The 13,897-nt window shown below is 45.3% G+C and overlaps 1 protein-coding gene across 1 annotated transcript; it reads right to left on the reverse strand.

The window, feature by feature from the left end:
* Nucleotides 1-12,550: 12,550 nt before the first annotated feature.
* On the reverse strand, nt 12,551-13,657 carry LOC137430465 (zinc finger BED domain-containing protein 5-like). The gene has a single exon (XM_078771096.1). The coding sequence runs from the start codon at nt 13,655-13,657 to the stop codon at nt 12,551-12,553; it is 1,107 nt and encodes a 368-aa protein (XP_078627222.1).
* Nucleotides 13,658-13,897: the final 240 nt, after the last annotated feature.

Here is a 13,897-nt window from a genome sequence, read left to right on the forward strand (position 1 = left end):
CCACGGCGCTTTAATGCTCCTACTGTTTCGGATGTGGCTGTCCTCATATCTGGACAAGAATTCAATCGGCGAGACATCATTCTCCAACAGCAAGATGACAAACTGATTCGTATTTCTGAAACTAATAAGGCCTATGATGCCTTGCAGTATCCTCTCATATTCTGGAAAGGTGAGGATGGATATCACTTTGAACACCAAAGACGTGATGGAAAAAAAGTGTCTGCCAATGACTTCTATTCCTACCGAATTATGGTCAGACAAATGGACAGTCATATTTTGCGATATGGTCAGCTCTTCCACTAATTCATTGTTGACATGTATGCCAAGATTGAGTCTGAGCGATTGTGCTACATCAGATACAACCAGAAGAGATTAAGAGTGGAAAGCTATGCTCACCTTAGAGATGCTGTTGCAAATGATGGTCATGCTGCCAATGTTGGACAGTTGGTCATACTGCCCTCTTCCTTCACAGGGGGTCCTCGCTACATGCATGAGTAGTGAGTACACACAGGATGCCATGACTTATGTTCGCTACAATGGTAGACCTGATCTGTTTATCACTTTTACCTGCAATCCCACATGGCCCGAGATCACAGCAGAACTTATGCTTGGTCAGCCAGCCCAAGACAGGCATGATCTTCTTGCCAGAGTGTTTCGCCAGAAGGTTATTTCACTTATGAATCTTATCACAAAAGGTGCTGTTTTTGGAGATTGCAGATGTTGCATGTACTCCATTGAATGGCAAAAGAGTGGATTGCCACACATCCACATTTTGGTCTGGCTTAAGGATAAGATTCGTCCAGCTCAGGTAGATGATATTGTTACGGAATCCAACGTCGGCCTTCCCCACTTACCAAGGGGGGATTAATCCCCTCGCTTATGACTGACCGACATGGTCCCGGGGGTATGACGCCACGCCCGGTCGGCGCTGGGTAGGGTAGTAGGCCCAAACGTCCTATGACCTAATTACTAGCGCTTCCCGACACGCGAGGAAATACTCCCCCGCTCACGGCCGCAGCGTAATGGATTGGATGTTTGCGCCGAGCGAAGCGAACTGCGGCGTGAGCCGTTTACCAAGACTAGACCCGATTCTTTACGTTGGCCAAATCATGCCACAGGTTGTCAATGGGGAAAAGACAAAGACGACGGATGTGAAGAAGAAGAAGACAAAGGCAAAAGGTTGGGAATACGAATACTATTCATTACTACTATTTACACAATTAAAGAAACCAAGGAAGAAGGAAGGATAATAAAATAAAAGACAGAAAGAAGCAAGGAGACACAGTGCAACGCTAGCTTACCTATGGCAGTCTTACTTATACCCAGGGACAAGACACACAAAGACAGACTACGAGCACACTTACACGGGGGATGATGACAGGAATGGCAGGAGGTGGATGGCTGGAGGGAGAGGAAGGCACGGAGCTGGCTGGAGCTTGATCCCGCACGGGACGTCGGGCTGGACCTCGACGGCCACCGATGCCACCGATCCTGGTTCCCGCGGGGTAACGGGTCGGAGCTGCCTGGTGGAGCCAATGTTACCTGGTGGAGTCAAAGCTGCTGGTCGAGCCAACGCTGCTGGTGGGGGGTCTGGCGTGACGGGTTCTCTCTCTCTGTCTCGCAACTCGCAGGACTCTCTCACTCTCTTGGCTCTCTCCCTCTCTTGAACTCGATCACTGGACTCCTCCCTCTTGAACTTAATGGTTCGCTGTCTCTTCGCCGTATATCTCCCGTCTCCCTCACAAAGGCTTCCGCGCGCGCTTATATCTTGCCTCGGGCGATCAAGCCGCCGGCCTCCAGGACACGCCCATCGGTGAGGTCGCCTCGGCCCTGATTGGTCGTGAGCGCTCGCCGATCCCGCCCTTAGAGGAGGCGTTGGCAAGGCCATGCCTCGTTCCCCGCGCTGGGCTGACTCCTCCCACCTTCGGCTCCGAGATGACCTCGTGGCTAATGGAGTCTTGTAGCGAAAACAACCACCACCCCACAGCAGCGGCAGAATGTAGCAAACCGCCCAGTGCAGTTGGCAATTGACGAAAGGGTGGATGTGCAGGGAATCTACTCTATTTGAATTCGGTGCAATGGAGTGTTAAATTAATGGAAGACAAGGCCTTAACCTACATAGAATAAGGAGATAACTGTATAGAAGGATATATGATTGGCTACGTGTGGTATATGAAATAACTACGGGAACGACCTTTTGACCTTTATACACAACAACTGGAGGAAGGAGGGTGATATTTACAACAATTTCATTACACTTGCAACGATAATAAAAACTACAACACCATTCTCAAATCCATAACAATATCATCAGTGCAGAGATTCCAAATCCTACCGAGGACAAAGTATTGCACGAAGTAATGGTGAAGCACATGCTCCGTGGTCCCTGTGGTCACATCAACACTCATTCTCCTTGCATGAAAGTGGGAAAATGCACAAAACGATACCCCAGACCTGTTCTTACAGAAACTCAGACAGATCAGGATGGATATCCTTTGTACAGAAGAAGAAAGCCAGGTGATGGGGGCTTCACCACGACTCTGAGTGAAACAACAAGAAATTGTCATTGACAACCAGTGGGTTCTTGCCATGTGGCGATCATAACTACCAAGTTTGATGAATATCTGCACAACTGTTTCGGAGAAGATAGCGTCACTGACAGACAGTTGGATGGACGGAACCGATCACAATATCACCCCCGTTGTTTATTTATTACGCCGTGCTCGCGAAGCGAAAACGGGGTTAAGCATTCAAGTGCGTACGTGTGACGTGTGCCATACGTGTGCCGTACGTGTGCCGTATGCCGTACGTGTGCCGTGTGCCGAACGTGTGCCGTGTGCCGTACGTGCCGTGTGCCGTACGTGTGCCGTGTGCCATACGTGTGCCGTACGTGTGTCGTATGTGTGCCGTGTTCTGAGTGCCGTGTGCTGTAAGTGTGCCGTGTTCCCTGTGCCGTGTGCCATACATGTCTGCATTTTAAAAATTCTGCATTTTAAAATAAAAAATATTCTCGGCCACCGTCGGTCCGTTTGACACGAAATTTTACCATCGAAGCGCCTCCACGTGAATAATTTTTTTATTCATAATTATGACGTCATAGGTCACGTGGTACGGACGCCAGCTTGGAAAAAAATTACACCTCTATATCTCCCAAACCGCTCAATGGAAAAAATTGAAACATGACTCATTGTCGAGTACTCACCATGTGGAAGAAGATATGTTGATGGTGATGTCATCGGTGCCTTAATTATGACGTCATAATTCGACAAGTACAACGCTTGATCTGATCAGTATGAAGAAAACAAAATTTCCTCTGCAACTGTTAGTCGGATGGACACGAATTTTTTTGAATATGAGCGGCTCCTCCTGTAGAATTATTTAATGATAATTATAACATCATAGGTCACGAAGAGGTACGCTCTCGACTGAGTGCCGTTCTAGTTTCTGCAGTTTCCATCGTAATCGATAGTAGTTTATAGATTAAGGATTTGGAAAGGCTCTGCGAGCTGCGACCCTCCCACAGGTCTGCATAAGTGTTCCATAACTCAATAAGCTTGAAAAGCACTCGCCAAGTGGCTCCCCTGATTTTTTATACTCAAGCAAGCACTCCAAAGAAACGGTTTATAAGGAACGGCTGGCTTGGCAAGCGATACCGAGCTTATTGCTTATGGCAAATACATGATGTTCCAAAGCTTGGTTGTTGTGAAGGACGCGTAGACTACCTGGAAACGGCAAAGCCACGCCCTTCGCTGACTGCGTTTAAATCGTTAAGCCACGCCCCTCGCTCAGTTGTGTTTGCAATGAGTCGAAATCGATGAAATAGTGAAAGTTAAAACGTCCAATTAAATTAATTGCTTAACTGTGAATTGTGTCGTCCTTTATAAGAAGCAAATATTATATGTAAACAGAGGTGGTTTGATCGAGAGGAATGAACGAGGTCAGAATACCTTCGAAGTGTTAAATGGTGATTTGAGTTGTGATTTTCACAACTTTTGAGGCTGTTTGAAGATGATTAAAGGAAAGTTATTCCAATATTTCCTTTTGGAGAATTACTCAAACAAATCTGCAATGAGGGAAACTCGAGTGAGCTCGATGTGACGTTGAACGGAGGGATGGAGACGGTGCAGAGAGGGAAAGAAAGCACAAACGGTGGGATCGATCAGAAGGGCATGTCATCGACGACGTCCGCCTCTCCGGCATAAAAAGCGCGCAATTCAATCACTTGATTTGGGCAGTGAACGGTCACGACCTCGTTGTCTCTTGTTGTCCTGTTTGTTTTTCATGTGAGGTTGTGAACGGTCCGCCCCCTCCCAGGCTCGTGGAGCAGTAGAGACCTGGGAGTATAGACAGGATTTCCCTCATCCTTCCCATGGGCCTTACCTCTCCCCCCCTCCCTTCCTCTTGCCCCTACCCCCCAAACATTCATTAAAATAAAAACAGAAAAATGAAACCTCATGGAGGTTCTCAGAATCTCGTCACCATGAACCCCACATTGACGAGCTTCTCAGCACCATGATCCCCACATTGACGAGGTTCTCAGCACCATGAACCCCACATTGATGAGGTTCTCAGCACCATGAACCCCACATTGACGTGGTTCTCGGCACCATGAACGCCACATTGATGAGGGTCTCAGCACCATGATCCCCACATTGACGTGGTTCTCAGCACCATGAACCCCACATTGATGTGGGTCTCAGCATTATTTATCCTTTTGATCCCGCCCGAAGGGGCGGGGCCAAAATGATACTGCTCTCGTACCGTCTTGCCATGTGGCGATCATAACTACCAAGTTTGATGAATATCTGCACAACGGTTTCGGAGAAGCTGGCGTCACTGACAGACAGTTGGATGGACGGAACCGATCACAATATCACCCCCGTTGTTTATTTATTACGCCGTGCTCGCGAAGCGAAAAGCGGGGTTAAGCATTCAAGTGCGTACGTGTGCCGTGTGCCGTGTGCCATACGTGGGCCGTTCGTCGTACGTGTGCCATATGTGTGTCATGTGCCATACGTGTGCCATGTGCCGTACATGTGCCATGTGCCGTGTACCATACGTGTGCCGTGTGCCATATGTGTTCCGTGTGCCATACGTGTTCCGTGTGCCATACGTGTGCCGTGTGCCATACGTGGACCGTATGCCTTACGTGTGCCGTACATCTGCCGTGTGCCATTCGTGTGCCGTATGTGTTTCGTGTGCCATACGTGTGCCGTGTGCTGTACGTGTGCCGTGTTCCATGTGCCGTATGTGTGCCGTGTGCCGTACGTATCTGCATTTTAAAAATTCTGGATTTTAATTCTGCATTTTAAAAATTAAAAAATATTCTCGGCCACCGTCGGTCCGTTTGACACGAAATTTTATCATCGAAGCGCCTCCACGTGTATAATTTTTTTATTCGTAATTATGACGTCATAGGTCACGTGGTACGCACGCCAGCTTGGAAAAAATTTACATCTCTATATCTCCCAAATCGCTCAATGGAAAAAATTGAAACATGGCTCATTGTCGAGTACTCACGATGTGGAAGAAGATATGTTGATGGTGATGTCATCGGTGCCTTAATTATGACGTCATAATTCGACAAGTACAACGTTTGATCTGATCAGTATGAAGAAAACAAAATTTCCTCTGCAACTGTTAGTCGGATGGACACGAATTTTTTGGAATATGAGCGGCTCCTCCTGTAGAATTATTTAATGATAATTATAACGTCATATGTCACATAGAGGTACGCTCTCTACTGAGTGCCGTTCTAGTTTCTGCAGTTTCCATCGTAATCGATAGTAGTTTATCGATGAAGGATTTGGAAAGGCTCTGCGAGCTGCGACCCTCCCACAGGTCTGCATAAGTGTTCCATAACTCAATAAGCTTGAAAAGCACTCGCCAAGTGGCTCCCCTGATTTTTTATACTCAAGCAAGCACTCCAAAGAAACGGTTTATAAGGAACGGCTGGCTTGGCAAGCGATACCGAGCTTATTGCTTATGGCAAATACATGATGTTCCAAAGCTTGGTTGTTGTTAAGGACGCGTAGACTACCTGGAAACGGCAAAGCCACGCCCTTCGCTGACTGCGTTTAAATCGTTAAGCCACGCCCCTCGGTCAGTTGTGTTTGCAATGAGTCGAAATCGATGAAATAGTGAAAGTTAAAACGTCCAATTAAATTAATTGCTTAACTGTGAGTTGTGTCGTCCTTTATAAGAAGCAAATATTATATGTAAACAGAGGTGGTTTGATCGAGAGGAAGGAACGAGGTCAGAATACCTTCGAAGTGTTAAATGGTGATTTGAGTTGTGATTTTCACAACTTTTGAGGCTGTTTGAAGATGATTAAAGGAAAGTTATTCCAATATTTCCTTTTGGAGAATTACTCAAACAAATCTGCAATGAGGGAAACTCGAGTGAGCTCGATGTGACGTTGAACGGAGGGATGGAGACGGTGCAGAGAGGGAAAGAAAGCACAAACGGTGGGATAGACCAGAAGGGCATGTCCTCGACGACGTCCGCCTCTCCGGCATAAAAAGCGCGCAATTCAATCACTTGATTTGGGCAGTGAACGGTCACGACCTCGTTGTCTCTTGTCCTGTTTGTTTTTCATGTGAGGTTGTGAACGGTCCGCCCCCTCCCAGGCTCGTGGAGCAGTAGAGACCTGGGAGTATAGACAGGATTTCCCTCATCCTTCACATGGGCCTTACCTCTCCCCCCCTCCCTTCCTCTTGCCCCTACCCCCCAAACATTCATTAAAATAAAAACAGAAAAATGAAACCTCATGGAGGTTCTCAGAATCTCGTCACCATGAACCCCACATTGACGAGCTTCTCAGCACCATGATCCCCACATTGACGAGGTTCTCAGCACCATGAACCCCACATTGATGAGGTTCTCAGCACCATGAACCCCACATTGACGTGGTTCTCGGCACCATGAACGCCACATTGATGAGGGTCTCAGCACCATGATCCCCACATTGACGTGGTTCTCAGCACCATGCACCCCACATTGATGTGGGTCTCAACATTATTTATCCTTTTGATCCCGCCCGAAGGGGCGGGGCCAAAATGATACTGCTCTCGTACCGTCTTGCCATGTGGCGATCATAACTACCAAGTTTGATGAATATCTGCACAACGGTTTCGGAGAAGATAGCGTCACTGACAGACAGTTGGATGGACGGAACCGATCACAATATCACCCCTGTTGTTTATTTATTACGCCGTGCTCGCGAAGCGAAAAGCGGGGTTACGCATTCAAGTGCGTACGTGTGCCGTGTGCCGTACGTGTGCCGTGTGCCATACGTGGGCCGTTCGTCGTACGTGTGCCATGTGCCATACGTGTGTCGTGTGCCGTACGTGTGCCATGTGCCGTACATGTGCCATGTGCCGTGTACCATACGTGTGCCGTGTGCCATACGTGTTCCGTGTGCCATATGTGTTCCGTGTGCCGTACGTGTGCCGTGTGCCATACTTGGGCCATATGTCTTACGTGCGCCGTACATCTGCCGTGTGCCATACGTGTGCCGTATGTGTTTCGTGTGCCGTACGTGTGCCGTGTGCTGTACGTGTGCCGTATGTGTGCCGTGTGCCGTACGTATCTGCATTTTAAAAATTCTGGATTTTAATTCTGCATTTTAAAAATTAAAAAATATTCTCGGCCACCGTCGGTCCGTTTGACACGAAATTTTACCATCGAAGCGCCTCCACGTGTATAATTTTTTTATTCGTAATTATGACGTCATAGGTCACGTGGTACGGACGCCAGCTTGGAAAAAATTTACACCTCCATATCTCCCAAACTGCTCAATGGAAAAAATTGAAACATGGCTCATTGTCGAGTACTCACCATGTGGAATAAGATATGTTGATGGTGATGTCATCGGTGCCTTAATTTTGACGTCATAATTCGACAAGTACAACGCTTGATCAGTATGAATAAAACAAAATTTCCTCTGCAACTGTTCGTCGGATGGAAACGAATTTTTTTGAATATGAGCGGCTCCTGAAGAATTATTTAATGATAATTATAACGCCATAGGTCACGTGAAGGTGCGCTCTCTACTGAGTGCCGTTCTTGTTTCTTCAGTTTCCATCGTAATCGATAGTAGTTTATAGATTAAGGATTTGGAAAGGCTCTGCGAGCTGCGACCCTCCCACAGGTCTGCATAAGTGTTCCGTAACTCAATAAGCTTGAAAAGCGCTCGCCAAGTGACTCCCCTGATTTTTTATACTCAAGCAAGCACTCCAAAGAAACGGTTTATAAGGAACGGCTGGCTTGGCAAGCGATAGCAAGCTTATTGCTTTTGGCAAATAAATGATGTTCCAAAGCTTGGTTGTTGTTAAGGACGCGTAGACTACCTGGAAACGGCAAAGCCACGCCCCTCGCTGACTACGTTTAAATCGTTAAGCCACGCTCCTCGCTCAGTTGTGTTCGCAATGAGTCGAAATCGATGAAATAGTGAGGGTTAAAAAGTCAAATTAAATTAATTGCTTAACTGTGAGTTGTGTCGTCCTTTTAATAAGAAGCAAATATTATATGGAAACAGAGGTGGTTCGATCGAGAGGAAGGAACGAGGTCAGAATTCCTTCGAAGTGTTAAATTGAGATTTGAGTTGTGATTTTCACAACTTTTGAGGCTGTTTGAAGATGATTAAAGGAAAGTTATTCGAATATTTCCTTTTGGAGACTTACTCAAACAAATCCGCAACGAGGGAAACTCGAGTGAGCTAGATGTGACGTTAAAATGCAGACACGTACAGCACACGGCACAAAGAACACGGCACACGTACGGCATACGGCCCACGTACAACACACGTACGCACTTGAATGCTTAACCCCGCTTTTCGCTTCGCGAGCACGGCGTGATAAATAAACAACGGGGGTGAGTGATATTGTGATCGGTTTCGTCCATCCAACTGTCTGTCAGTGACGCTATCTTCTCCGAAACAGTTGGGCAGATATTCATCAAACTTGGTAGTTATGATCGCCACATGGCAAGAAGGTGCGAGAGCAGTCATTTTGGCCCCGCCCCCTCGGGCGGGATCAAAAGGAGAAATACTGCAGAGAACCACATCAATGTGGGGTTCATGGTGCTGAGAAACTCGTCAATGTGGGGTTCATGGTGCTGAGAACCTCGTCAATGTGGGGTTCATGGTGCAGAGAACCTCATCAATGTGGGGTTCATGGTGCTGAGAACCACGTCCATGTGGGGTTCATGGTGCTGAGAACCTCATCAATGTGGGGTTCATGGTGCTGAGAACCTCGTCAATGTGGGGTTCGTGGTGCTGAGAACCACGTCAATGTGGGGTTCATGGTGCTGAGAACCACGTCCATGTGGGGTTCATGGTGCTGAGAACCTCATCAATGTGGGGTTCATGGTGCTGAGAACCTCGTCAATGTGGGGTTCGTGGTGACGAGATTCTGAGCGCCTCCATGAGGTTTCATTTTTGTGTTTTTATTTTAATGAATGTTTGGGGGGGTGGGCAAGAGGAAGGGAGGGGGGGAGGTAAGGCCCATGGGAAGGATGAGGGAAATCCTGTCTATACTCCCAGGTCTCAACTGCTACACGAGCCTGAGAGGGGGCGGACCGTTCACAACCTCACATGAAAAACAAACAGGACAACAAGAGACAACGAGGTCGTGACTGTTCACTGCCCAAATCAAGTGATTGAATTGTGCGCTTTTTATGCCGGAGAGGCGGACGTCGTCGAGGACATGCCCATCTGATCCATCCCACCGTTTGTGCTTTCTTTCCCTCTCTGTACCGTCTCCATCCCTCCCTTCAACGTGACATCGAGCTCACTCGAGTTTCCCTCATTGCAGATTTGTTTGAGTAATTCTCCAAAAGGAAATATTGGAACAACTTGCCTTTAATCATCTTCAAACAGCCTCAAAAGTTGTTAAAATCACAACTCAAATCAGCCATTTAACACTTCGAAGGTATTCTGACCTCGTTCCTTCCTCTCGATCAAACCACCTCTGTTTACATATAATATTTGCTTCTTATAAAGGACGACACAACTCACAGTTAAGCAATTCATTTAATTGGACGTTTTAACTTTCACTATTTCATCGATTTCGACTCATTGCAAACACAACTGAGCGAGGGGCGTGGCTTAACGATTTAAACGCAGTCAGCGAGGGGCGTGGCTTAACGATTTAAACGCAGTCAGCGAGGGGCGTGGCTTTGCCGTTTCCAGGTAGTCTATGCGTCCTTAACAACAACCAAGCTTTGGAACATCATGTATTTGCCAGAAGCAATAAGCTTGGTATAGCTTGCCAAGCCAGCCGTTCCTTACAAACGTTTCTTTGGAGTGCTTGCTTGAGTATAAAAAACCACATTGAGCCGATACACTATTCTGGTTGTTGTACGCCACAAACACGCCTAAACTGGTCGAAACGTGAGCGATGAAATATCAATGTTGGCAATTACGATAAGCAATCCAATACGAAAACCTTTTTTGCTGTGGAGAGGAGCCAGCCCTAATTAATATATGACTTGTGTGTAAGAGTGTCGAGAGGCATGGAACACCGCTACCACGACGCCAATAATACCAAGAGGTAAGGTTCTCTCACAGAGATTTTATTGAGATAATACAACTGGGTTCAAGGCCCAGCTCCCAAGTAACCATGTGCAGGGCGGATGGACGGGACGTCGCAATCGCAAACACACCAGCAATGGCGATGTTCTCTGCTTCACATGCAGATCTATTGTGGCAGCCATTTTGAAAACATGAAGCTTTTTCGTATCTGAACCAAAACGTCGCATCCGGAAGGCTAGCAGAAAGTTTTTGAAGCCATGGTGCACTCGTGTGGTGTTCGACGGAACCCAGACTCTTAGTAAGGGCCTATATTGACTTCCTGTGAACACTCGGAACATAGGAAAGCTTGATGGTGGCCTTTGATTATTTGGAGTATTTAGACATTCTTAGAAAAACGTTCTTAGATTCTTAGAAATTTCTAAAAGTTTTAGAAAAACATAAGCCCCCATGGCCATCGCATAATTGTGGACAAACTCCAGCAGAAGGCCAAATCCAAGATGGGCACCTCCCGCATCAATAACTAGAATGGCACTATTCGACGTCGTGACATTGACTGATGCCTCTGCCCACATTATTACATCATTATACATACTAATACCAAATTTGATTTAAAGCTCTGCCTTTTTTTCTCGAAGGTTTTTTTTTTTTTGCTTGAAATAACTTTATGAAGTTAGAATACACGAGTTATGTGGTATCTGTAAACCTAATTGTCCCTACTCCAAATCCACGGTATCATACAAATCACAGAACTTGGCCAAACCTTGCCATTGTTTTGATTTTCTTCCAGGCTTTTGCATTTCTCCATCGTCATCCCATCAATAGCATCACCACTACCAATGTTTTTGCCACAATGTAGCGCACAGTTATAGACAATGACATTTTCAAGTTTTCTCCGTTTTGGCTGCTTTCACCCGACTCAAAGGCATTCTCATGATCACCAACAGAACCTGACATTTTGTGCTGAGATCTAGCAAGCTTGAAACACAGCAAGTGTCCCTGACATCATAAATACATGCAAAAATTGTCTTTTGTTACATTACTGAGTAACTGTAATGTTCATGTAACTGTGGCCCACTGTGATTTTGATAATAAAGAACATATTGATACTGATTTTCTTTCCCCAATTTCCTACATTTTACCCAATTCCAATTCCTTACCTAGGGGTTTATGCTACTCCAAGATGTGGTCTTCTCAGCGGTCACATTAAACGGATAGAGGCAAACAAATCTGGGAGCAAATTAATTTTATTTTAGTCTTATTTAGCATTTTTGGGGAGCAATTACTGCATGTATTTTCACCTTTAATTATACCTTGAAAGATCAAAATGAGTCTTGCATTGCATTTCTCATCCTCAAATCACTACAAAATGACCCATCAAAAGTGTCTGTCCATTGGTTCAAAATTTCGACCATATTCTACTTTTTACTCACGTGGGTGGTGGCCATCTTGTATTTGGCGTTCTAATTGAGTTTGACCACATTTTTGCGAGGGACACGGAGGCTTATTTTTACAGCATAGCCCCGAGGGCAGTGTTTCCCAACTTTTTTCGCCATGTGGTCCAACATGTCATGGCCCAGTGGGGATCATAGCAATTTTTTGAAACCAAAGAAATGTCAATAAGAACCACAACTTAATTCAATTTAGACTCTTAGAGTATTTAATGGAACAATATTTCTCATTTGAACAATTTATTTGTGAAATGAATTAATGCGAGTGAAGTAAAGCAAATTTATTTGTGACAAAGGGTCTTGCGAGAAATTTTTAGAAGAGAACATCAAGAAAATCAATTGAAAAGGCAAATGAACACTTCAGACTTCAAGGCTTTTCCATAAAAAAACAAATATTTATTTAAAATTAAGAAATGAAACTATATTAACACATTGCAATAATAACCAGGAAAATAAAAAATATTTGAAAACTCATCTCCAGGGTGCTTTGCTTGTGGGCTGTAACACAAGGCATTGCAGTAACTGGCAATTGAAAAAAAACCTCAAACCAGTTTAACCTAAAGCTACTTTAATGAGAGATGTTCTCCTGAATTTTCTGCACCAGTTTCCAAATCCTAGGTTCTGTTGTAGAAAGCACCAATTGAAGATCTGCCTCACATTCAAGAGCCTTTGTCTTCAGCTGCACCAACGTTGAGAAGCCTGATTCACAAAGATAAGTTCTTGCAAAGGGCAGGGGTTTCCGAAGGCATTCCTTTGCAATGTTGGGGTAGGTTCCCATCATTTTTGGCCAAAACTCAGATATAGAGGAAGCTTCAAAGACATCTCTGGATCCAGAATCATTTTGAAATTCAATCAGTTCATCTTGCAGGTCATCCTGGACATCACTGACTTTAACAAGAAAAGGATTCCTCATGAGCACCAGTCCTTCTCTCCCAATTTCTGGAAAGTACTGCAAAAATTCTTCTCGGAGACAGCTGAGGTGTGTCACAACATCCTTTGCAATGCCAGGATCCAACGGCTCATTAATAGTGACTTCTGAAAGAGATTTGAACATGGTAAAGTTCCCTTCCTCAGCCTTTCGTTTCCAGTTTTCAAGCTTCTGTATAAATGCACTGAGAGTGTCAATGAACTGAATGATAGTTGTTCCCTTTCCTTGCAGCTTTAGATTCAGTCTGTTAAGTTGATCAAAAATATCCACAAGGTATGCGAGGCGAAAGACCCACAGCTTTTCATGGAAGGAAGCTTCAAGTTTGTGCTTTTCTTGCATCTGTAGGAAACTCTGCATCTCTTCTCGGAGTTCAAACACTCGTGCCACAACATTTCCTTTTGATAGCCAACGCACCTTGGTGTAGTAAAGCAGGTTCTTATGCTCTGAATCCATTTCTGTGCACAATTGCTTGAACAGTCGGGAATTCAAAGCACTGCTTTTCACGTAGTTCACAATTTTGATGACTTGTTCAAGAACTTCCTGAAGAAGAGATGGAAGGGTTTTTGAAGCAAGAGCTTGCCGATGAATCAGGCAATGAACAGCAATGATGCCTGGAGATAGACTTCGAACAAGTGCTTGGGAGCCACTTTTTGCTCCTGGCATAGCTGGGGTGCCATCGGTGCACACTCCACAGAGATTGTGCCAGTTCAGTTCCTCATGGTCAAACAACTCTGTTACTTTTTCCATCATATCCACAACTCTGGTATTTTTCGAGAGAATGGCAGAATAAGAATTCTTCCTTGATGGAATCGCCCTTCACATACCGAACGAAGGCAAGAAGCTGGGAACAGGATGAAACATCTGTGGATTCATCCAACTGAATTGAGAACAATCCAAATGCAGCGTCTTTGATTTCAGCAATGTTCTTTTATGTCGCTAGACAAGTCAGCAATCCTTCTTTGAGCCGTATTATTTGACAGAACATTT

The sequence above is a fragment of the Myxine glutinosa genome, chromosome 1 (assembly GCF_964187855.1).
Source record: "Myxine glutinosa chromosome 1, kmMyxGlut1.1, whole genome shotgun sequence".
In the NCBI taxonomy this organism is placed as follows: domain Eukaryota; kingdom Metazoa; phylum Chordata; class Myxini; order Myxiniformes; family Myxinidae; genus Myxine; species Myxine glutinosa.